At 36.7% G+C, this 27,219-nt stretch overlaps 1 protein-coding gene across 9 annotated transcripts in view; it reads right to left on the reverse strand.

The window, feature by feature from the left end:
- ZMYM4 (zinc finger MYM-type containing 4) overlaps positions 1-27,219 on the reverse strand; it is a 163,910-nt gene that overhangs the window by 21,274 nt on the left and 115,417 nt on the right. For 8 of the 9 annotated variants that reach the window (XM_005892637.3, XM_070368447.1, XM_070368444.1 and 5 more), the window contains 8 exons: positions 25,831-25,949; positions 24,814-24,985; positions 15,099-15,152; positions 14,516-14,695; positions 14,012-14,106; positions 5,828-5,999; positions 5,548-5,643; positions 3,181-3,332 (listed from right to left, as the gene is read on the reverse strand). In XM_005892637.3, the coding sequence (XP_005892699.2) occupies positions 3,181-3,332; positions 5,548-5,643; positions 5,828-5,999; positions 14,012-14,106; positions 14,516-14,695; positions 15,099-15,152; positions 24,814-24,985; positions 25,831-25,949 (1,040 nt within the window). The remainder of the gene's footprint in view (positions 1-3,180; positions 3,333-5,547; positions 5,644-5,827; positions 6,000-14,011; positions 14,107-14,515; positions 14,696-15,098; positions 15,153-24,813; positions 24,986-25,830; positions 25,950-27,219) is intronic. The other variant, XM_070368445.1, reaches the window with a different exon arrangement.

Consider the following 27,219-nt stretch of genomic DNA (forward strand, 5'->3'; position numbering starts at 1 on the left):
GATTCACCTCACAAATAGAATACATACAGCAGAGTGTCTAGCTGTAAAGTACTCAAATGTTTTTTATTGAAATTCCTAGCAATGAGTACATACGTTTTGATTATATTCATATCATTAGATTATTAATAAATACTAAAAACATCTTATTTCCTGACATATGTATTAATAAAATTAGGAAATGTTCTTTAGATTCTTCATATTATAAACTCCAAACAAAGTGTGTCCAGAATCTTTGCGATTTTTACCTAAGCAAAATGCATGTTGACACACATAGAAGGTTCTCAAATTTTGCTGAAAGAATCCATAGAAGTCCTCTTATATGTGACTTTTAAAAATATATTTTACCACCTAGAAACTGGATCAGAATATAGGGGAAACTTATTAAGTAACAGGTGCCATTGTGATTCCATGTAGCTGCTTGCATAACCAGCTACACTTCAGATATGTTATTCATCAGCAACATACTTATTTCATGCATAAAAATGAATTTCAGATATATTAACAATGTCGATCTAAAAAACTCCAAATATTTTAGAAATTGAAGAGAATTTAAATATTTAAGTACAAAGACCATTCTAAGCAACATGGAAAATATAGGAACTACAAAGGGAAATATATCCATACTGGACTATATAAAAATGAAAACCTTTAGTAAAACATACCTAAAAACCAAAAGACAAAAATACACTAGAAAAATTTAATCTCATATTAGAATCAATATCCCTAATATAAAAGAGACCCTACAGATCAGGAGGAAAAATCCAAATGACCAACATAAAGACATTTTACTTCACAAAATTGGAAAAACACATATTGGATCCACAAGTTAACATTTTAAAAAATTCCATCAGAATAATAAACATTAGAAAGAACACTGGTAAAGAGGATTCAAGAAACAGGCATCACACTGCTGGTAAAACCATAAGCTACCATAATTATCCTGGAAAGTAATCTGAAAATATCTTATAATTAGAAAAATATATGCTTTAACCTAGAAATAAAAGCACCAGTTCATTAGGTTTGCAAACAAAATATTTACTGAAGCACGGTTTGCACGGTTTGCAAGAGTAAGAAAAGAGGAGGGAGAAACTCCTGAATATATAAAAGAGGAAAGGCTGAATAAATATTATGTTCATATTCTGCAATATTATGTGACTTTCTTTTTTAAAGCAAGGAATTTGATTTATATTCATCTCAAGGGATACACAGATTGAGAATAGTAAGCTACAAAAAGTGGGTATAGTATAGGCCCCATTTTGAAAAAACTAAGCAAAAAAAAACTGTTAAACATCTATACACATGTATAAACATATATTGCATAGAAGATAATGAGATAAGTCAACAACACTACAATAAAAATTACAAAAAAAGAAGATATAGGTCATATATCATACTGCAAACACTGATTACCTCAGGGAGTGGGAATGGACAGATTAATTTTTCTTATTATGCCTTCGTTTACTGTTTTAACAGTTAACTGAGCCCATACTACTTTTATAATTAAAAAATGAAACTTTAACAACAAATAAATGACTAAATAATACCCCCTGAAATACAAAGGGAATAAAATTTGGCAAATAGAGAAAAAATAATCAATTACATTCAGAGTTCCATCACTCCAAGATAATAACCACTATAAATACTTTTCATATATTTCATTTTACTATGTTATTTATGTGAATGGCTTATAAACCACTATGTTAAAATATAGTGATACACATACACTCTTACTTTGCTCATTAATGCTTTAGTATTAAGATTTTTATGTTACTAGAAGTCACTATGGAGAAGGCAATGGCACCCCCACTCCAGTACTCTTGCCTGGAAAATCCCGTGGACAGAGGAGCCTGGTGGGCTGCAGTCCATGGGGTCGCTGAGGGTCGGACAAGACTGAGCGACTTCACTTTCACTTTTCACTTTCATGCACTGGAGAAGGAAATGGCAACCCACTCCAGTGTTCTTGCCTGGAGAATCCCAGGGACGGGGGAGCCTGGTGGGCTGCCATCTATGGGGTCGCACAAAGTCGGACACGACTAAAGCGACTTAGCAGCAGCAGCAGCAGAAGTCACTTTGTAAACCATTTTTATTGGGGGCATAATATGTAACTTTATAAATATACTATACTTTACTTTGGTGGACACTGAGGTGATCTCCAGTTCTAGGCAATGATGTCTGAACTTCAGACTTTTGAGAGATTCCCCAAAAATGAATCATTGGTGAAATAATATGAACATTCAAAAGTATTCCTGAACCATACGCTCAAAACTGCTTTTTACAAACTATGTACTAATTATCATCAACTATGAAGGTGAGGAGAAGGCAATGGCACCCCACTCCAGCACTCTTGCCTGGAAAATCCCATGGATGAAGGAGACTGGTGGGCCGCAATCCACAGGGTCGCTAAGAGTCGGACACGACTGAGCGACTTCACTTTCACTTTCAAGATAAATTAACAATGTATTTTGGAGAAGGCAATGGCACCCTACTCCAGTACTCTTGCCTGGAAAATCCCATGGACAGAGGAGCCTGGTAGGCTGCAGTCTATGGGGTTGCGAAGAGTCGGACACGACTAAGCGACTTCACTTTCTCTTTTCACTTTCATGCATTGGAGAAGGAAATGGCAACCCACTCCGTGTTCTTGCCTGGAGAATCCCAGGGATGGGGGAGCCTGGTAAGCTGCCGTCTATGGGGTCGCACAGAGTTGGACATGACTGAAGTGACTTAGCAGCAGCAGCAGCATGAAGGTGAACCTCCATCTCACAGAACTCATATCAACAATGAGTATTATAATTTTTTGATTTTTGCTAATGTGATAGATAAATATTGACATATCTATTCTAATGTGAATTTAAAGTTTAAATGAGACTACGAAATTCATGTAAATTCATACATATATACACAGAGTCACCTATCTCACTTCTTTTGTGAATTGCTATTAGGCCTTTTTTGTCCATTTAGCAATAAAATGAACCAACTTCAATTTCTATTACTCTAACAGTCTCAATTAAACTTATAAAAGCTTTACGTGACTAAGACTTTTAAATCAGGGTCAGTGGTTCATTAAGAAGAGAGTATAGGAGCAATACCAAACAGACAATACATACAATACTTTCTCAGCTTAATTTACAAGTTCTACCAGAATTATTAAAAATGCAATAGTTTACATAACTGATTTCATACCTGCTGAATTCCAAGGCACAAGTATAAGATACTGTCTGGATCATATTTTTCACCATTTGGTCTCCGCACTTCTTGAATAAACTGGCATAAGCCTAAACTCAACTCAGCAAAAGTGCAGGACAGAATATCTTCCTTCAGCTTGATAGAGCGGACTGTGGAAAGGTAGAAAACATCTGAAATACTAACTTATAAGAAAAATAATAACATTACTCAATTCACTAAATAAACACTGACTACACTGCCCCAGGTATAGTGGTATACACTAGTGAATACATGGATTAAAGACAGATACTCATCTCAAGGCTTTTTTAAAGAAATAAAGATAATTCAGCACATTTGATGTAACATTTAAATAAAATGTCTTATTTAAGTAAAATTCTATGAAAACAAATAAAGGCCATCTAATAGTGAAGAGTCATGTTAGATTCCAGAAGATGTGAAAGGTGGAGAAGAATTAAACACGTAGATTAAGAATTTCAACTTGAGGATATAAAAAGATTTCCCAAAGTATATTCCACAAAATACTAACCCTGCGAAAGCTCAATAAAACTGGGTTTCTAAGATCTGATAAATTTGGAAAACAGCAGTATATTATATCTGCCTATGAAGAATTCACAGTATGTTTTAATATATTAAAGGCTCGGAAGATATCTGTAAAAGGAATGCTATTTAACTTTAAGTCGTATTTATTTGAATAAAGTACATTTCAGATTACATATTAACAACTTCATGCTTTTGAAAATGCTGGAAAATACAGTGTGTGCTCAGCCACAAAAGTGAAAGGGTTTGGGGACTTAGGAATATAGGAGAAAAGTAAAGAGGGCAGATCACGGTAAGCCTCATATATATATTAAGATTTTGAAGACAACTAAGAATTGAATTGCTTCCCAGGTGTCTCAGGGGTAAAGGATCCTCCCACCAAAGCAATAGACACAGGAGACATGGGTTTATTTCCTGGGTCAGGAAGATCTCTGGAGGAGGAAATGGCAACTCACTCCAGTATTCTTGCCAGGAAAATTCCACGGACAGAGGAGACTGGTGGCCTACAGTCCACAGTGTTACAAAGAGTTGGACATAGAGCAAATGAGCACACGCACATATGACCCGAATTAGTTTTAGGCAGGAGCATTATCTAATTTGATTTTTAGAGATCTTACGGTAACAGACTGGTCCACACTGTGGGATGAGTTAAAACACCCTTTCCAGTTCCTGCTTTTCTGCATGTAGAAAAGACTACACGTTTCCAATGGCACACTCAAGCTTCCCTGAGCTGGCTTTGCAAATTTAAACAGGTCATTCATGAGGGCAAGGACCATGTTTGACCTTTTTACCTGAATACGTACCACCATGCCTGATACATGACAGATAAATACAGTAAGTATTTATCTGGAAGAGTGAGCAGTAGAAATGAGTAGGCATCCTGTGTGGCTACTACTTAGGCCTGGCAGTCTAACACCATATTACTTCTCCATTCTCACTACCCCTCCTCCTTCTTTCTCAAAAATGTTGTGGCTCAAAGTGCAAAGTGAAAGGCCTAGTAAACCCCCATGACGTGAGCATTTTTACATCACTCTGAAGCAGAGAGATTACACTTGATCTGTGGGAACTCAGTCAGTCAGTCACAGACCACAGCAGCAACTAACTGCTCCAATGAGGGTAAACTGAGGTGAAGCCAAGAATACATGCAGTCACCCAGGTATCAGAGAGAAGGTACAGTTGGAAATGGGTGAAAAGTTTAGTTACATACTCATGCATTCTGCCCTATCTCATTCCACAAAGACTTCATAAAATAATATACAAATGATATATAAACAAAATTAAAAAGCAGAACACAAACTGAAAACAAAATTTAGAACATAAAACAAAATCCTGGAAAGAAGAAATCTAATGATTAGGGTTCTAAAATAACACAGTGTTGCTCTATTTGAACTGCTGACTGGGTTCCAAATTTCTTGGCACCACATGTGAAACCTGCAAACATGGTCAGTCATATACAGCTCCTTGGTGAGAGAAACCATAGAAACAGCAAGGCTTTCCCAGGCACTTGTCTTAACAACAACAATAATGAAGTGTTACACTGGGTTCCACACGGGTTATTCTACAGATACAGGACTCAAAAAAGAGATTTGAGTCACTTGCACAGTGTTAGAAAAAGTCACAAAATTTCTTATATTTGTATAAGAAACTCATGATCTGAAGATAATAACCTTCCCTTAATAACAAGTTCTTTAAAACTGAGAGTGGAGATTAATTTCGCTTTTTAAACATAAACTTCAAATTTTAAAGAATTTTAAATTTCCATTTATAAATTTAAAATCAACGATGATATTACAAGCAATTCAGATCATAAGGAGATAAGTATTTTACCTTTACAGCCTGGCTCTGAAGATTCTTGAGAGAGTGCATGCTCTTGAGTACTTCCTAACGGGTCAGAACACGGGCTAGATGAGGCATGTTCAACTCCTGCATGAAAAGAAAAGTAAATGAGAAGTTTAAATAAAGATCCAAAAAAAATTAAGCAAACCAAAATCAAAGTTTTATGGGATTTCTGACCTAGCATTCATCCCCTTTGAGTAGGTTTATGGATTTATTAATCCGTATTCCTCCCACCCCTAAATCAAGACACAAATTCACGCCACATATTTACCGCCACACTTCAGGTCCCCCTGCTCTTCCTTGGCATTTTTCCACTGAACCCAGTTCCTCCAGGCGTTTACCCCATACATGTATTTCAATGTCATCCCAGACACTGAGCACCCTTGAAAGGCTCCTTGAATAAGACTCCTGGGCTCCACAGATACTATAGACTTCTTCCGTCCCTGTAAGAATTTCCAAAAATTTACAGAATATAAATTTAGTTTTGGATCTTTAAGAATCATGGTTCGTAAACATAGAATGGGCATAAATTTACAGAAAATGGAACTCAGTATTACATCCCTGAGATTCAGAGTTCTTATAGCTAGAAAGAGTTTTAGAAGTTATCTAATCCTATCCACAGGAGAAAAAAAAGAGAAAACTGAAGTGTAGAAAATAATACTGTAATAATCAATAATATTTGAGTATTTATTTACTATTTTCCAGATACTAGAATTACAAAATGAGGTATGAGGTATGAGTAACAGTTATTACATTCAGGTCTATTTAATGGAATAGATGAACAGATGGCTATAAAACAACCCTCAATCAACTCCCTAACTACACTGGAATTCAGCTATAAAACAATAACAGAATAACATTAGAAAAATCCATAAAAGTTAGAATTAAACAACACATGTTAAGAAATCAAAAATGCAATTAGAGAATATTTTGAATTTAAGTAAAAATGAAAACAAAACATATCAAAATTTATGTAATAATGCTAAGCAGTGCTTATAAGGATATTTATATCTATTAAAATGCTTATATGAGAAGAAAGTCTGAAATCAATAAGCTAGCTCCTATGTTAAGAAACTAGAATAAAGACTACATTAAAACTCAAATTAGTAAAAAAAAAATAAGAGCAAAAACAAATTAAAAAACAGAGGAAAAGATTAGTAAGACAAAAAAGCTGGTAATTTTAAAAGGTTAAAAAAATGGATAAATCTCTAGCCAGAATGATTATAGAGATAAGACAAAAGACACAAATTATCAACACCTGATTCCACAGACAAAATAAAGGGTAACAAAAGAAAACTGTGAACATCATTATGACAATAAACTAGACAGCTTAGAAAAACTGAACAAATTTCTTGAAAGATACAAACTAACAAAGCTTGCTGTTGAAGACACAGATAATGTAAACAGCCAGAGGAATTCAAATTATATTTTAAAACCTTCCCACAAAAAAATTCCAGACCCAGATGACATCACTGCTGAAGTCTACCCAAGAATAAAAGTAACTATATAAATTGTATTTCAGAAAACAGAAGAGGAACAGTAACTCACTTTACATCACTATTATCCTGCCAGCAAGGGCAGATAAAGTCATTACAAGAAAACTACACATCAACACCAGACCACCTGACCTGCCTCTTGAGAAACCTGTATGCAGGTCAGCAAGCAACAGTTAGAACTGGACATGGAACAACAGACTGGTTCCAAATAGGAAAAGGAATACATCAAGGCTGTATATTGTCACCCTGCTTATTTAACTTCTATGCAGAGTACATCATGAGAAACGCTGGGCTGGAAGAAGCACAAGCTGGAACCAAGATTTCCGGGAGAAATACCAATAACCTCAGATATGCAGATGACACCACCCTTATGGCAGAAAGTGAAGAGGAACTAAAAAGCCTCTTGATGAAAGTGAAAGAGGAGAGTGAAAAAGTTGGCTTAAAGCTCAACATTCAGAAAACGAAGATCATGGCATCTGGTCCCATCACTTCATGGGAAATAGATGGGGAAACGATGAAAACAGTATCAGACTTTATTTTTTTGGGCTCCAAAATCACTGCAGATGGTGACTGCAGCCATGAAATTAAAAGACACTTACTCCTTGGAAGGAAAGTTATGACCAACCTAGATAGCATATTCAAAAGCAGAGACACTACTTTGCCAACAAAGGTCCGTCTAGTCAAGGCTATGGTTTTTCCTGTGGTCATGTATGGATGTGAGAGTTGGACTGTGAAGAAAGCTGAGCACCGAAGAATTGATGCTTTTGAACTGTGGTGTTGGAGAAGACTCTTGAGAGTCCCTTGGACTGCAAGGAGATCCAACCAGTCCATTCTAAAGGAGATCAGTCCTGGGTATTCACTGGAAGGACTGTGCTAAAGCTGAAACTCCAGTACTTTGGCCACCTCATGCGAAGAGTTGACTCATTGGAAAAGACCCTGATGGTGGGAGGGATTGGGGGCAGGAGGAGAAGGGGATGACAGAGGATGAGATGGCTGGATGGCATCACTGACTCGATGAACATGAGTTTGGGTAAACTCTGGAAGTTGGTGCTGGACAGGGAGGCCTGGTGTGCTGCGATTCACAGGGTCGCAAAGAGCTGGACACAACTGAGCGACTGAAATGACTGACTGACACATCAATAGATCTTTTAAACTGACATACTTAAAAACTTATACCAGCAAACTCAATTCAGCAATATACATAAATATAAAAACATCAAAAGAGAGTAGTGTTCATCCTATAAAGCAAAGTTATCACTGAAAAAAATCAATGTATTTCACCATTTAAAAAGACTTACAAAAGAAAAATCAGATGATCATCTCAAGAGATCACCTGACAAAGTTCAAAACACAATCACAAAAGCTGAGTAAATCAGAAGAAAACTTCCTGAGCTTGATAGAGGTCATCTATGAGAAAGACTGTCATCTACAAGAAACCTGTATCGAGGTCAAGAAGCAACAGTGAACCAGACATAGAACAATGGACTGGTTCCAAACTGGGAAAGGAGCATGTCAAAGCTGTATACTGTCACCCTGCTTATTCAACTTATATGCAGAATGCTGGCCTGGATGAAGGGCAAGCTACAATCAAGCTTGTGGAGAGAAATATCAATAATTTCAGATATGCAGATGACACCCCCCTTATGGCAGAAGGCAAAGAGGAATTAAAGAGCCTCTTGATAAAGGTGAAAGAGGAGAGTGAAAAAGCTGGCTTAAATCTCAACATTCAAAAACTAAGATCGTGGTATCTGGTCCCATCACTTCATGGTAAACAGATGGGGAAACAAAGGAAACAGTGATAGACTTTATTTTCTTGGGCACCAAAATCACCGTGGACGGTGACTGCAGCCATGAAATTAAAAGATGTTTGCTCCTTGGGAGAAAAGCTATGATCACCTAGATAGCATATTAAAAAGCAGAGACATTACTTTGCCTACAAAGGTCCGTCTAGTCAAAGCTGTGATTTTTTTAGTGGTCATGTATGGATGTGAGAGCTGGGCAATAAAAATGGCTGAGTGCCAAAGAACTGATGCCTTCAAACTGTGGTGCTGGATAAGACTCTTGAGAGTTCTTTGAACAGCAAGGAGAGTAAACCAATCAATCCTAAAGGAAATCAACCCTAAAGGAAATCAATCCAGTGAATATTCACTGGAAGGACTGATGCTGAAGCTCTAGTTACTCTGGCTATCTGATGTGAAGAGCTGACTCATTTAAAAAAACTGATGCTGGGAAAGACTGAAGGCAGCAGGAGAAGCGGACAACAGAGGATGAGATGGTTGGATGGCATCACCAACTCAATGGACATGAGTTTGAGCAAACTCTGATGATGAAGGACAGGGAAGCCTGGTGTGCTGCAGTCCATAAAGTTGAAATGAATCAGACATGACTGAGCAACTGAACAACAACAACAGGAAGTATACAGCTAACATTGTATTTAACATTGTAAGGCTGAACTCGTTAAAATTGGGAAGAGTCATGAAAGTCTGCACTCATATTAAACATTGATCCCAGTTAATGCAATAAATCAAAAAAAGAAAGAGGGGCTTCCTGGTGGTCCAATGGTTAAGACTCTTGCTTCCACTGCAGGTGGTATAGACTCAATCCCTGTTTGGGGAACTATGATCCAACATGCCACATGGCATGGTCAAAAAAAAAAGTAAAATAACAAATAATAATTTTTTTAAAAAAAAGAAGAAAATACCCTGAGATTATAAAGGAAAAATTTTTAAACTTTCTTACTTCACAGATAATACAACTGTGTAGGTAGAAAATCCCACAGATTTTAGTTGAGCAAAACTGCCACATATAAAGTCAATATACAAAACCATCTCTATTTCTATATGTGAGTGAAGAACACTAGACAAGGAAATTTAAAAACAATGCTACCCACAACAGGATCAAAAATATATTAAAATATTTACTAGATATAATTTAACAAAGTGTAAGACTTGTACAACGAAACATACAAAATACTGTTGGGAGAAATTAAGATAATCTAAACAGAATAATCCAAATTGGAAAGGAAGAAGAAAAGCTGTCAGTGCTTGCAGATAACACAACACTGTACATAGAAAATCCTAAACACACCACCAAAAAGCTATGAGAAGTCACCAATGAACTCAGTAAAGTTGCCTGATATAAAATCTGCATTTCTATACACTAACAACAAACTGTCAGGGAAATTTTAAAAACAATCCCACTGACAACTGCATCAAAAAGCATAAAATATCTAGGAATAAATCTAATAAAGAAGGCAAAAGACCTGACTCAGAAAACTGTAAGATGATGAAGGAAACTGAAGGTTAAACAAATAAATGGAAAAATATATCATCCTCATGAATTAGAATATTGTAAAAATAATGATACTACCCACAGCAAACGACAGATTCAATGCAAACAATTCAAAATACCAATGGCATGTTCCACAGAACTAAAACAAATGGTCAATTAATCTATGACAAAAGAGGCAAGAAAATATAATGGAGAAAAGACTGATCCTTCAGTAAAAGGTATTAGGAAAACTGGAGAGCTGCATGGAAAAAAATGAAACTGAACTACTTTCTCACACCATATACAAAATTAAACTCAAAATGGATTAAAGATGTAAGACCTGAAACCATGAAACTCCTAGAAGAAAACACAGGCAGGAAATTCTAGGATCGGTTTTAGTAATATTTTTCTAGATCTGTCTCCTCAGGTACAGACAAAATAAGCAAAAGCAAAGTAAAACAAAACAAAAGTAAATAAACAAGTGGGGCCTCATCAAATAAAAAAGATTTTGCATATCAAAGGAAACTCAACAAAATGAAAAGGCACCCTACTGAACAGGAGAGGATACTTGCCAAGTACCTATCTGGAAAGGAGTTAAAATACAAAATATAAAAAGAACTTAGAGAACTCATAAAAAGAAAAAAAATGCAATTAAAAAATGGGCACGGGAGCTGAACAGACTCTTTTCCAAACAGACTGCCAACAGACATTTGGAAAGATCCTCCACATCACTAATTATCAGGAAAATACAAGTCAAAACCAATGCGAGATACCGCTTCACACCTTTCAGAATGACTGTCATGAAAGGGACAATAAAGAACAAGTGTTGATGAAGATGTGTAAAAAGAGGAACCCTTGTGCACTCTTGATGGGAATGTAAATTGGTACCACCATCGGGGAAAGTAGCATGGAGCTTTCTCTAAAATTAAAAATATTAATAGGACTATCATATGATCCAGAAATTCCACTTCTCAGTATTTTCTACCCAAAGAAAACAAAAACACAAGTTCAAAAAGATATATATGCACCCCTATATCCACTGCAACATTACCAACAACAGCCAAAACATGGAAAGAGCCAAGTGTCCTACATGAATAGATAAAGAAGATGTGGTGTGTATACACACACACACACACACACAGTTACATGCAATGGAATTATTAATCAATTACAAAAAAAGAATGAAATCTTGCCATTTGGGACAGCACAAATGGACCTAGAGAATATTAAGGTAAGAGAAAAAAACTGGATAGAATGTTAATACTATATTATTTCACTTATATCTGCAATCTAAAAAATAGGACAAACGAACAAATACAATAAAACAGAAACAGAATCAAACATACAGAGAATAAACATGGGGTTATCAGAGGGGAGGGTGATGGAGAGATGAGAGACACAGGTGAGGGAGATTAAGAAGTACAAACTTCAGTCACAAAGCAAATGAGTCATGGTCATGTTATGAAATGCACAGTGTGGGGAATACAGTCACACAATAATTATGTAATATCTTTGTATGTTGACATACTGTAACTAGACTTACCCTAGTGAACATTTTGAAATATGTAGAAATGTCCAATCACTACGTTGTACTCCAAGAACATAATGTTATGGGTCTATTATATTTCAAAACCAAACAAATTCTTAGAAAAAGAGATCAGATTTGTGGTTACCAGAGGCACAAGGGAGAGGCAGGAGGAATTGGATGAAGGCAGTCAAAAGGCACAAATTTCCAATTTTAGGTAAGGAAGTACTACGGATATAATGTGCATCATGATACATATAATGAACACTTCTCTATATTACATATGAAAGTTGTTAGGAGTAAACCCTAAGAATTCTCATAATAAGGAAAAAACTTTTTTTAAAAAAGTCTTTAATTCTTTATCTATATGAAATGATGTGTGTTTACCATCTTATTGTTCTATTCATTTCATGAAATGTAAGTCAGTCAAATCATTATGCTATATACCTTAAACTTATACAGTGCTGGATGTCGAATATGTTTTAGTAAAACTGGAAGAAAAATAAAATGAACCATGGAAATGGGGGAAAAAGTTGTTTTTCACTGTTAAGAAATGAAAAAGTCACAGAATAGGAGCAAATCATATTTGATACAAGAATTATATCCATTAAAAAAAAAACACAACTCCATAAGACACCTGCTGCTGCTGCTGCTGCTGAGTTGCTTCAGTCGTGGCCAACTCTGTGCGACCCCATAGATGGCAGTCCACCAGGCTTCCCTGTCCCTGTCCCTGGGATTCTCCTGGCACGAACACTGGCACGAACAGTGAAGTCGCTCAGTCGTGTCCGACTCCTAGCGACCCCATGGACTGCAGCCTACCATGGGATTTTCCAGGCAAGAGTACTGGAGTGGGGTGCCATTGCCTTCTCCGCCATAAGACACCTAACCCCCACCAAATGCTCAATAGTTTTGAACACACACTTTATCAAAGATACACCAACAGCAATATACATTTCAAAGATGCCCACACATTAGTCATGAGGAAAATACAAATTAAAGCTATAAATTAATATCACTACACATTTACTAGAATAACTAAAATTAAAAATTGATAATACCAGGTGATAATAATTGATTATAATTCATAACAATTGATAATAACTGATAACAACTGATAATAATTGTTATTATCAATAACAATTGATAATTGTTAGTAAAGTCATGGAGCAGATAGAATTCCCAGACTGCTGGTGGGAATTCAAGATGGCACATGTACTTTGGAACACACTTTGTCAGCTTTCTTACAAAGTTAAAAATACACAACAGACCCCACAATTCCATCCCTGGATATTTTTCCCCAAATGAAAAACATATATTCTTCACAAAGATGTTTATATTAGAATGTTCACAGCAGCTTTATTTAAAAACACCCAAATCGGAAATAATCCAAATTTCCAGTAGCTATTAAACAATTATATAAACAGTAGTTCATCCATAAAATGAAATACTCAGAAATAAAAAGGAATGAACTAGTGATACATGAAACAATATGGATAACTCTCAAAAACATTATGCTAACTGAAAGAACCCAGATACAGAAGAGTACAAATTATATGATTGCACTTATATGAATTTTAGAAAAGGGAAAGCAGTACCATTTTACACCCGTCCACAAAGCAGGTCAGTCAGTGGCTGTCAGGAGCTGGAGATGAAGACTGACTGGAAATGGTAACAAGGCAAATTTTTTCACAAGGGAAGTACTGTGATTGTGGAGGTACTGTATACATTTATCAAATGTATACGTACTGTATACATTTATCAAAGGTCATCAAACTGTACACTTAAAATTTATGAATTTTTAAATGTAATTACAACTCAATGGAGATTTTTTTTAAAAGGCTATTATTGTTTAAATTTTAGTATGAGAAACCCCAGTCACCATGAAAACGTCTTTGTGTACCTCACTATTATAACTGTACTAAATAAAACAGGAAACCTCATTATTATATTTAAAAGCTAAATTTAGAGACTTTAAAAAAAGAGGAAAGTCTATAACAAGGATTATAAAAAACAAAACAGAAAAATCCTTCAATTGTGGAAAAAGTCCCTCTTAAAGAAATGTAAAATAAAAGATATGGTTTTTTACTTCAAAAAGCAAAAACATGAAAATTCAAGACTGGGAAATAATAAAACAAAATGCTAGAAAAATTAAGCTACTGCTTACTCTTCGTCTGGGCTGAGGGAAGCCGTCTCTGTGTCGTCTTCTCGTTCGGGAACGTACCTGGATTCCCTGTCCTTTGTTTAATGGGTCAAAGGATTCTGTGACAACCAGGAGAAAGCATAATGTGAGATAAATAACTCACAGTTAAATAAAGTCTCAGACTGGAGGAGGAAATACCAGGTAATCATCACTATATTATTTTGTTTTGATAAAATACAGATTTTACTTATATACTTGAGGAAACAGAGGAGATACAGCATGAATAAAAACTTTATTAACAATCAAGAAGATCCCCTATATGATTACTGTGGGAAAGTTAACAATAACAACAAAAACAAACCAAACTTTTGTAAAGAAGAAGATGGTATGAATCAATACCTTTGAAGTCAGGGACCATCTGTGCCTTTAGATAGTAATCACGCATCATAACTGCTTCAAAATGTCGATTCAGAGTTGTACCTATCTTCTAAAAAAGGACTTTCAGCAGTCAGGTTACACTGAACAAACCTGAGGGGAAATCTGCTTCCAGATCCTGTTCAGTTTCCCCTTTTGAGAACTGTTTCACTTCTAAATCAGCCTCTTGCACAGTATTTGACTTTAAGGCATAATGATTTAATTCTTCCTCCCAGCTATGTGGAGTAGATACTGCCTCTGATTCAAGATCACCACTGTAAGTACTTCCTTGGTCTGAAATAATAAAAAACAAACAAGCCTTCAAAATGAAATAAGACTCCTGATATGCTCATACATCTCCCTGAAATCCTAAATAACAAAAAGTCAGGTATAGTTGCTGGACAATTCTGTAGTTACCCTTAAGAATGAAGCAACTTGTTCACCAGGATCACAGAAACGGATTTATATTCTTGGTATACACTTTAGTACATAAGTTCAATTAATCTCTAAAACCAGTATCTGAGGTACCTTTTATCAGTCTCTTTATAAATTACCACAAATTCACAGTTCTCTGATGCCCCTTACAAACAGCTTAAATTATAAATATTAAATCCAAGGTTGCTAATACTTCATGGGTTTGTATCACTAACAAAGATACAATATTTCTAAGTTTCATAATGTATTTACAATTACAAACCTTTTTCAAATATCTTGGTGTCTAAAAAGAGTTCCTGTTCAGAAGTTTGGGATTCTAAAGAAAAAGAAAAGCACATACTGTCAATTTATATGTACATGTGAACAAACTGCATCTCAAATGAAATGACTGCAAAATACCCTGCATATACAGAATAACTCATTAATAAAAATTAAGCACTAGCGATAAATAGTTAAATTACAACTGGGTAACAGTGGTTATATTTCCAAATAGCAGTATGAAAAAAGTCAAGCCAAGAGATGTTTATTTTGGATTCTATGCTATCTGAAATTTTTTTTTTCTTTTACTTTTTAAAATATTTTTAAAAATTTTATTGAAGGATAATTGCTTTACAGAATTTGTTTTCTGTCAAACCTCAACATGAATCAGGCATAGGTAAACGTATTTCCCCTCCTTTTCGAACCTCCCTCCCATTTCCCGCCCCATCCTACCCCTCTAGATTGATACAAAACTTCTGTTTGAGTTTCCTGAGCCATAGAGCAAATTCCCATTGGCTATCTATTTTACATATGGCAATGTAAGTTTCCATGTTACTCTTTCCATACATCTCACCCTCTCCTCCCCTCTCCCCATGTCCATAAGTCTGTTTTCTATGTCTGTTTCTCCATTGCAGCCCTGTAAATTAAATTCTTCAGTACCCTTCTTTCAGATTCCGTATAAATGCGTTAGAATACAATATTTATCCTTTTCATTCTGACTCACTTCACTCTGTATAATAGGTTCTAGGTTCATCCACCTCATCAGAACTGACTCAAATGCATTCCTTTTTATGGCTGAGTAATATTCCATTATGTATATGTACCTCAACATCTTTATCCAGTCATCTGTCGATGGACATCTATGTTGCTTCCATGTTCTAGCTATTGTAAATAGTGCTGCAATGAACAATGGGACACATTTGTCTTTTTCAATTTTGGTTTCCTCAGGGTCTATGCCTAGGAGTGGGACTGCTCGGTCATATGGTAGTTTTATTCCTAGTTTTTTAAGGAGTCTCCATACAGTCTTCCATAGTGGCTGTATCAATTTACATTCCCACCAACAGTGAAGAGTCTTCCCTCTTCTCCACACCCTCTCCAGCATTTATTGTTTGTAGACTTTTTGATGATGGCCATTGTGACTAGTGTGAGATGATATCTCATTGTAGTTCTGATTTGCATTTCTCCAATAATGAGTGATGTTGAGCATCTTTTCATGTGTTTGTTAGCCATCTGTATGTCTTCTCTGGAGAAATGTCTTTTTAAGTCTTTTTCCCACTTTTTGATTGGGTTGTTTGTTTTTCTGTATGAGCTGCTTGTATATTTTGGAAATTATCCTTTGTCAGTTGTTTCACTTGCTATTATTTTCTCCCATTCTGAGGGTTGTCTTTTCACCTTACTTATAGTTTCCTTTGCTTTGCAAAAGCTTTTAAGTTTAATCAGGTCCCACTTGTTTACTTTTGTTTTTATTTCCGTTACTCTAGGAGGTGGGTCATAGAGGATCTTGCTTTATGTCATCGAGTGTTCTGACTATGAAATTTCTTTTTTTAATAACAAACACACACAATTTTTATTTACTCATAGGTTCGAAAATCTGTTCTACATTGCTTTCCCCCCTGAAAAAAAAAGATGTACCGTGAAATGGAAAACAGAATATAAATACATTAGTAATAAGCACATGAAACTAAACAGAACAAAGTTCTATCAATTATAAACTACCTTATTATTACTATTTTTTTTTTTCTTTTGGTTGCACCACACAGCATACAGGATCTCAGTTCCCCAACCAAGAATCAAACCTGTGTTCTCTTCAGTGGAAACAGAGTCTTAACCACTGGACCACCAGGGAAGTCCCTGTAGAAGTACTTTAAAAGTAAAGAGTTTAGGACTTTCAGTTCAAGATGGTGAAGGAAGCATGCTCATCTCCTCCTATGACAGCACCAAAATTGCAACTACCTGTTGAATAATCGACAGGACACAGGGACGCACCATAAAAAGATAAGCCACATCCAAAGACAAAGAAGCTGCAGTGAGAAGGAGTGGTGCAATCACTATAAAATCAAATCCCATACCTGTCAGGTGCATGACCCACAACTGCAGAATAACAGTACCAAAAGAAGTACTGCTGTGAAGCACCCACTGCTGAACCTCCCACTGCTGTGAAGGTGCTGAACCCCACATCAGGCTTCCCAGCCTGGAGCTCTGACAAAGGGTCTGGGAATCTCCAGGGAATCTGGCCTTGAAGGCCAGCAAGATCTGATGAAAGGACTTTCACAGGACTGGGGGAAACAGTCCTCCAGTCTTGGAGGGCACAAGCAAAGTCTTGCACATACCAACACCTAGAGGGAAGGAGCAGTGACCTCACAGGAGACTGAATCAAAACCTACCTGCTAGTGTTGGAGGGTCTCCTATGGAGGGATGGGTCAGCAGGGGCTCACCAAAGGTACAGGGGCACTGGCTGCAGCAGTCCAGGAAGGTCCCCTTTGGCATAGCCCCTTTAGAGGTCACCATTAACCTTACCATACAGCCTGTGGAACCCAGGGTTGGGTCACCTCTGGCCCAACAACTACCAAAGAGGAAGCACAACCCCACCCATCAGCAGATAATCTGACTAAAGCTTTACTGACCAAGGCCTTGCCCACCAGAGCAAAACCCAGTTTTTCCCACCACCAATCCCTTACATCAGGAAGTTTACATAAGCCTCTTAGCCTCCTCCATCAGAGGGCAGACAGAAGAAGCAAGAACTACAGTCCTACAGCAGCTAAAACAAAAACCACATTATAGAAAGTTAAACAAGATGAAAAAGCAGAAAGCTATGTTCCAGATAAAGGGACAAGATAAGACCCGAGAAAAACAACTAAGTGAAATGGAACTAGGCAACCTTCCAGAAAAAGAATTCAGAATTAATCCAGGATATCTGGAAGACAATGGAGAAGATGCAAGAAATGTTTACCAAAGACCTAGGAGAACTAAAGAACAAACAGAGATGAATAATACACTAGAAGGAATCAATAGCAGAATAACTGAGGCAGAGAACAGATAATGACCTAGAGGACAGAATGGTGGAAATTACTGCTGTAGAACAGAATATAGAAAAAAGAATGAAAAGAAATGAGGACAGCCAAGGAGATCTCTGTGACAACATTAAACACACCAACATCTGCATTAGAAGGGTATCAGAAGGAGAAGAGACAGAGACAGGATCTGAGAAAATATTAAGAAATAATAGATGAAAACTTCCTTAATAGGGAAAAGAAATAGTCATCCAAGTTCAAGAAGCACAGAGAGTTCCAGACAGGATAAACCCAAGGAGGAATACACCGAGACACACAATACTCAAAACTGACAAAAATTAAAGACAAAGATAAACATTAAAAACAACAAGGGAAAAACAACAAATAACATACAAGGGAACTCCCATTAGGCTATCAGCTGATTTCTCAACAAAAACTCTACAAGCCAGAAGGAAATGGCATGGTATATCTAAAGTGATAAAAGGGAAGAACCCATAAGCAAGGAAACTCTATCCAGCAAGACTTTCCTTTCAGATTTGATGGAGAAATCAAAAGCTTTCCAGACAAGCAAAAGTTAAAGAGAATTCAGCACCATCAAACCAGCTTTACAACAAATGCTAAAGGAACTTCTCCAGACAGGAAACACAAGAGAAGGCAAAGATCTACAGAAAATAAACCCCAAATAATTAAGAAAATGGTAACAGGATCAAATGCACCAACCAAAAAACAGACTGGCTGGATGGAAGAAAATATGTGCGTGTTTGCATTTCCACTTACTACATCACTCTGCTTGATGCCCCAAACTGTATGTAATTATTTCATACTGTTAGGTTAATCATGTTCCCATTATGGTTTGCAATTGTAATTACGTTTTATTTTTTTGTCTGGATATTGATTGTGAAAACTGATAAACATCTTTCACTATTGTGATTATGTAACTATTACTCACTTAATACCACTGTATCATGATTGGTCAACAGAAAAATGATAGAACTCTGTATCACCAAAACTACCATTTAATACAAAAACCTGTAAACACTTTTGAAAATCCAGATGCTTATCAGAATTATCTTGGATTTTAAAATATTTATTTATTTGGCTGCACCAGGTTTTAATTGCAGCATGTAGATCTTCAGTCTTCTCTTGCAGCAAAGGAAGATCTTAAGTTGTGGCATGGGAACTCTGAGTTGTGGCATGTGGGATCTAATTCCCTGACCAGGGATTGAACCCAGGCCCCCTGCATCGGAAGCACAGAGTCTTGGGCACTGGACCACCAAGGAAGTCCACTATCTTGGAATTTTTTGAAAAATACAAATGTACAGGTATGCTTTTTTCCCCTCCAGAGCTACAGATATATTTCTAATGAGCAGCGATGTTTAAAAACAACTGGACTATAACTTTTGTTGTTGATGTTCAGTTCCGCAGTTGTGTCCAACTCTTTGTGATCCCATGAACTACAGCATGCCAGGCTTCCCTGTCCTTCACCATCTCCTGGTGCTTGATCAAACTCATGTCCATTGAGTCAGTGATGCCATCCAACCATCTCATCCTCTGTGGTCCCCTTCCCCTGCTTTCAATCTTTTCCAGCATCAGGGTCTTTTCCAATGAGTCAGCTCTTCACATCAGGTGGCCACAGCACTGGCACTTCAGCATCAAGTCCTTCCAATGAATATTCAGGGTTGATTTATTTTAGGATTGATTGGTTTGATCTCCATGCAGTCCAATGGGCTCTCAAGAGTCTTCACCAGGACCACAGTACAAATTCAATTCTTCAGTGCTCAGCCTTTTCTATACATGACTACTGGAAAAACCTTTTTTATTGTCCAGTTCTCACATCTATACATGACTAATGGAAAAACCATAGCTCTATATGGACCTTTGTTGGTACAGCGATGTCTTTTTAACTTTTATCTAGTTTGTTTCACTTTTTCTATTTCATATTCAGTGCTCCCATTTCATTTAGTTTATGTTTTCCAATTTCTCCACCTCTTCTGTTTTTTTTTTTTTTTTTGGGTGTTCTTTCTCAAGTCTTTATCAAGTGTAGTAGAAAAGCTTTTGTATCAGTTCAGTTCAGTTCAGTTGCTCAGTCGTGTCTTACTCTTTGCGACCCCATGAATCGCAGCACGCCACGCCTCCCTGTCCATCACCAACTCCTGGAGTTCACTCAGACTCATGTCCATCGAGTCAGTGATGCCATCCAGCCATCTCATCCTCTGTCGTCCCCTTCTCCTCCTGCCCCCAGTCCCTCCCAGCATCAGACTCTTTTCCAATGAGTCAACTCTTCTCATGAGGTGGCCACAGTACTGGAGTTTCAGCTTTAACATCATTCCTTCCAAAGAAATCCCAGGGCTGATCTCCTTCAGAATGGACTGGCTGGATCTTCTTGCAGTCCAAGGGACTCTCAAGAGTCTTCTCCAGTACCACAGTTCAAAAGCATCAATTCTTCGGCCCTCAGCTTTCTTCACAGTCCAACTCTCACATCCATACATGACCACTGGAAAAACCATAGCCTTGACTAGCTGGACCTTTTTTGGCAAAGTAATGTCTCTGCTTTTCAACACGCTATCTAGGTTGGTCATAACTTTTCTTCCAAGGAGTAAGCGTCTTTTAATTTCATGGCTGCAGTCACCATCTGCAGTGATTTGGGAGCCCAAAAAAGTGGAGTCTGACACTGTTTCCACTATTTCCCCATCTATTTCCCATGAAGTAATGGGACCAGATGCCATGATCTTCATTTTCTGATTCTTGAGCTTTAAGCCAACTTTTTCACTCTCCTCTTTCACTTTCATCAAGAGGCTTTTTAGTTCCTCTTCACTTTCTGCCATAAGGGTGGTGTCATCTGCATATCTGAGGTTATTGATACTTCTCCCGGTGATCTTGATTCCAGCTTGTGCTTCTTCCAGCCCAGCACTTCTCATGATGTACTTACATATAAGTTAAATAAGGAGGGTGACAATATACAGCCTTGATGTATTCCTTTTCCTATTTGGAACGAGTCTGATGTTCCATGTCCAGTTCTAACTGTTGCTTCCTGACCTGCATACAAATTTTTCAAGAGGCAGGTCAGGTGGTCTGGTTTCCCATCTCTTGAAGAATTTTCCACAGTTTATCATGATCCTCACGGTCAAAGGCTTTGGCACAGTCAATAAAGCAGAAATAGATGTTTTTCTGGAACTCTCTTGCCTTTTCGATGATCCAGAGGATGTTGGCAATTTGATCTCTGGTTCCTCTGCCTTTTCTAAAACCAGCTTGAACATCAGGAAGTTCATGATTTGCATATAGCTGAAGCGTGGCTTGGAGAATGTTGAGCATTACTTTACTAGCGTGTGAGATGAGTGCAATTGTGCGGTAGTTTGAGCATTCTTTGGCATTGCCTTTCTTAGGGATTGGAATGAAAACTGACCTTTTCCAGTCCTGTGGCCACTGCTGAGTTTTCCACATTTGCTGGCAAATTGAGTGCAGCACTTTCACAGCATCATCTTTCAGGATTTGAAATAGCTCAACTGGAATTCCATCAACTCCACTAGCTTTGTTTGTAGTGATGCTTTCTAAGGCCCACTTGACTTCACAGTCCAGGATGTCTAGCTCTAGGTGAGTGATCACACCATCGTGATTATCTGGGTCATGAAGATCTTTTTTGTACAGTTCTTCTGTGTCTTCTTGCCACCTCTTAATATCTTCTGCTTCTGTTAGGTCCATACCATTTCTGTCCTTTATCGAGCCCATCTTTGCATGAAATGTTCCCTTGGTATCTCTAATTTTCTTGAAGAGATCTCTTCAAGAGATCTTTCCCATTTTGTTGTTTTCCTCTATTTCTTTGCATTGATCGCTGAGGAAGGCTTTCTTATCTCTTCTTGCTATTCTTTGGAACTCTGCATTCAGATGCTTGTATCTTTCCTTTTCTCCTTTGCTTTTCGCTTCTCTTCTTTTCACAGCTATTTGTTAAGGCCTCCTCAGACAGCCATTTTGCTTTTTTGCATTTCTTTTCCATGGGGATGGTCTTGATCCCTGTCTCCTGTACAATGTCACAAACCTCAGTCCATAAATATATAAATATATATAAATAAATAAATATATAAATAATATGTACAATATATACATTTCAGAAAACTTAGGAATTTTTGCCTAACTAAAAAATTTATGACATTTTAATACCACTTGTTTGACTTAGAATGAATAGAATGCTAGATTTCTAACTAAAAAAATAGATATGCAACAAGAAAAGTTTTACTGTATAGAACAGCAAACTATACACAGGAAACTATAATCAACATCTTGTAATAATCTATAATGGATAATAATTTCAAAAATATTATATCTGTATATGTATAACTGAATCACCTTGCTATGTACCTGAAACACTGTAAGTCAACTAAATGTGCATAAAATACATATATTAAAAAATAAATGTAAAAAGTTTAAAGATTCAGAGTATTAAAAAATCAGATTTTTTTAAAAACCAAGGAAAACTGTCTCTCTTCCCTGAAATCAAAGATAAATGAGCCAGATCCTTTCAGTTGGAATTAATTTTTCCCACTGTTATATTTCTAGACCATTTGATTTTACTTACACTATGATGATTAAAACTGGCTTGAAGCTTAAAGTTTTTCTGTTTGACTCCACTGCAAGTTAAGGCAAACTCACAATATTTGTATAGAAGAAATATCTGATAAATGCTGACTATTAATGCGAATAGAGAAGACAAGTTAAAATGAGGTTTATCATTAGAAATTGCCTGAACTTCCAAAATAAGTATCAGATATTAGAAGACCACGCACAGGAGCAATATTCTAAGATATTAACATCCATATATAAATGGGTCACAACTATCAGATTATACACCAAAGAGCAAAATGAGACCAGAAACTTTGCGATAATGACAAAAAGCTTTTTATCCATCTCTCAAAGTATATATAATTTAAAAATACAGTGGCAACACAACTGAAAAGTTGACAGTAGCTTTTTCAAATGCTAAACTGTTCAGAAAATCTCTAGAATGTATTATACAAAATCAGAACCCAGTGGCTAGCTTTCTAAAAGCCATCATGGGAAAAAAGCTGTCAGAAAAGAATAATTTGTTGGGTCATCAATGATATGTGAAAGTTCAGTTCATTCGCTCAGTCATGTCTGACTCTTCTTGACTCCACGGACCAGCGCACGCCAGGCCTCCCTGTCCATCACTAACTCCCAGGGTTTACTCATACTCATTTCCATTGAGTCGGTGATGCCACGCAACCATCTCATCCTCTGTCCCCTTCTCCTCCCATCTTCAATCTTTCCCAGCATCAGGGTCTTTTCAAATGAGTCAGCTGGCCAAAGTATTGGAGTTTCAGCCTCCAACATCAGTCTTTCCAATGAACACTCAGGACTGATCTCCTTTAGGATGGACTGGCTGGATCTCCTTGCAGTCCAAGGGACTCTCAAGAGTCTTCTCCAACACCACAGTTCAAAAGCATCAATTCTTCGGCACTCAGCTTTCTTTACAGTCCAACTCTCACATCCCTACGTGACTACTGGAAAAACCATAGACTTAACTAGATGGACCTTTGTTGGCAAAGTAATGTCTCTGCTTTTTTTGCTTTTACAAAAATTCACCTGTACATTTCAACTACCTTAAACACTGTTTCCTCTATCTTTTCTTATGATTATATCTCTTCTTTCATCCATAAATCAAGAAGGTGGTAATTAAGGCTGGAAACCATTCTGGAATACATACTACTGAGTTCTAGTCAAAATCCTTTCTTTGAAGTGAGACGGACCTGGATTCAACTTCTGGTTTCATTATGTCCTGATGGTATAACCATGGCTAGCCTATTTTCCAAAAGAAGAATCTAAAGTAAACAATACTTCCCTCAAGGAGTAGTTGTAAAGATTAAATGAGGTGACGTATACAAGTGCATTTAGGACAATGCCTAGCGTACAGCAAGGACATAAATCTTAACTACTGTTATTATCATTATTATACACTCATAAATGGGATTTATCTATAGGCTATTTTGAACTAAATGTTTTTCCATCCTAAAATTTTATTGACCTTCTACCAACAAGCTGATTATTATACAACAGGAATTTTTATTTGGGGACCAGGGGCTTCCCCAGTGGCTCAGTCACTAAAGAATCTGCCTGCAATGCAGGAGACTGCCTTCAATGCAAGAGACCCGGGTTCACTTTCTCGGGAAATAAGTCTATCATTAAAACTATTACTTGTGAGATCATTTAAATACAAAAATAATAAACAAAATACAAATAAATGGAGAAGGAAATGGAAATGGCAACCCACTCTAGTATTCTTTCCTGGGAAATCCCATGGACAGAGGAGCCTGGTGGGCTATAGTCCATGGGGTTGCAAAGAGTCAGACACAACTAAACAACTGAGCACACAGGCTTTGACAACAAGTATTAAAAAAAAATATGATCATGAAACAGGGATTTGTATGTTATTTTTCTGGAAACATTAAGAACCAGAAATTATATCAAAACTTAGTTTTTTTCCTAAACTGCACAGAGTTTCAGAGTTAACAAGTTTAACAAGCCCACAGACTTGGTATTTAAACACAAGTAAAGCTTTTAGACTTAGTGGCTGAATAACAGCAAAAGCTTTTAGAAACTTCCTGACTGGCTAATACTTAAAATTACTCTTGCACTTTCATTGACCTGAAAGTCTGCAGATGTGCTTTTCTTTTTTATTTCCTTTAAAATTATACCAACCTCCCTGAGATAGAGTCTTCTCCTTCTCCTCATCTTCTGCAATCATTTCTGCCATTTCAAGGAGATCAGCTTCAAAAGGATGTGAGGGAAGCTTTTCCTTAATGTCCTCAATACTCTCAGTGACTTTATCTTCGTTACCCATTGAGGATGGAATAAGAATAGGGACAGGCATCTGAAAGACCAAGGACAGACTAAAGAGTTTCTCGGGAAATGGTCTATCATCAAAACTATTACTTGTGAGATCATTTAAATACAAAAATAATAAACAAATCCAAGATATTCTATGGCCAACAATTAAAACAGCCTTGCTAGTTTGTTTTTATAAGACTACAGTCTCTTAAATAAAAACTCAGTAAGTGCTTTTCAGACACTCAAAAAAAGTATCTCTGAATCCTTTAAAAGAATAATTAAGCAATTCATTTTTATTTTTGATTATATTTCTTGTTTAATATTTTCACACAAGTGTTTCTCGTAAGAATTCAGTACCAAGAAAATATGTATTTTCTGATAAAAAATGAATACATTTTTCTTTCATAAAAAGTGAGAATCCTGGAAATCACAGTACTCCTCTTTTCAGCCATGCTAGAATATAAGATTCTAACACACACCATTTCCAATCTTTTTCTATGTTAGTGGCCTTATTGTGTTTAAAATATTTTATTTTATTTTATTTTTTTGAAGTAAAGTTTTTTTATTGTTTACTTTTTATTTGAAAAAAAAAAGTAGTACAATAAATTATAAAGACAGCACGGAGTTCTGATGCACACTTCACTTGGCTTAGTGATAACAGCTAACATAAATAACCACATTATCAATCATAATCTTATCTGAGAAGGCAGGATACAATCAGGAGCTGTCCTTTATATATTCCATGTTCAAGTAATTAAAGTAATATGATGATATCCAACATGAGTCAGGTATATTTTACCAACAAGTGAGAAGTTTTTATGGAGCTGCTAAATCTTAATTGAGAAAAACGTGCACTAGATTAGCCTTAACCTCTCAATGATTACTCACTGGAACTGGAATTCCAAATGGGACTGGTGCATACTGAGTATAAAGATGAAGAGGTACAGGTACAAACACTGGTACTGGAACTGGCACCACAATAATTTGGGGCTGAGCTGGAGTGTCTTCTAATAAAAACAAAAATAAAAGCAAAAACCCACACAAAAACAAAGAGGGTTAGAAACAACATTCTAATAAAAAAATTTTTTTTGTACTTCAAAAGAAATATCTATGATACTAGGGTGCTTCCCAGGTGACTCAGTGGGTAAAGAATCTGCCTGCAATGCAGGAGACACAGGTTCGATCTCTGGGTAGGGAAGATCCCCAGGAGGAGGGCATGTTAACCCACTCCAGTATTCTTGCCCGGAGAATCCCATGGACAGAGGAGCCTGGTGGGCTACAGTCCATAGGGTGCAAAGAGTCAGACATGACTGAAGTGACTGAGCATGTACCCCAGACCCATGATACTAGGAGTTCATAGAAAGGAGAAATTGTGAAGAAAGGCTTGAGTATAAAGCACTAACAAAAAGTGGGCAACACAATAATTATCAATGACACAAGAATAAGATGAATGGTGGCTATAACTCGATGAATAAATGAACAGTGATCTTAGAAGGGAGGTATAGAAAACTTAACATGAATAGTAGTGTATGTTAAAGAGGAGACTGAATATATAGAAGGGCCCTTTTCATAAGGCTATAATACACATTTAAAATCATTTCTAGTAAACAGTAGGAAGTACTACAAATTGTTTAGCACAAAGTAATGGTATAAAATTTGCATTTTAAAAGATTAATTAAAAAAAAAAAAGATTAATTTTGCTGCCATCTTTGGATGGAATACAAAGTATACAAAGCAACTACAATATATAGAGCTAAGACAATGAGGGCCTGAACTAGGGTGGTTATGATAGCTGCAGAAAAAGAGTAAGTATTCACAGCAGAGGGTCCAAGATATTAAAAAATTAAATAGAACTTGGACACTAACTTATACATGAGTAAGGAAAAAATGGGAAGGATGGAGGTAGGAGTCATTCAATTATTTAACAACCATCTAAAGTCTTTTCTGTAGGCCAGAAACATATGCTGGATAACTGTAAAATCATTAATGCAAGAGAAAGGTATTTCTAGTAAGGAGAACTGAAAAGTTGACAATTTGTCTAGGGTCAGAAGGGGGGAATAATATGGGATCAATTTTACCATGGTACAGTGGACATAAAAAAAAAAGTTACGATTAGAGACGTCTGATAACCACGCGGCTGTTTTTCAGTCACCCAGTTGCGTCCAACTCTTTGAAACCCCATGGACTGTAGCACACCAAGCCTCCTTGTCCCTCACCATCTCCTGGAGTTTGCCCAAGTTCATGCCAACTGCATCGGGCATGCCGTCCAGCCAACTC

The sequence above is a fragment of the Bos mutus genome, chromosome 3 (assembly GCF_027580195.1).
Source record: "Bos mutus isolate GX-2022 chromosome 3, NWIPB_WYAK_1.1, whole genome shotgun sequence".
Lineage (NCBI taxonomy): Eukaryota > Metazoa > Chordata > Mammalia > Artiodactyla > Bovidae > Bos > Bos mutus.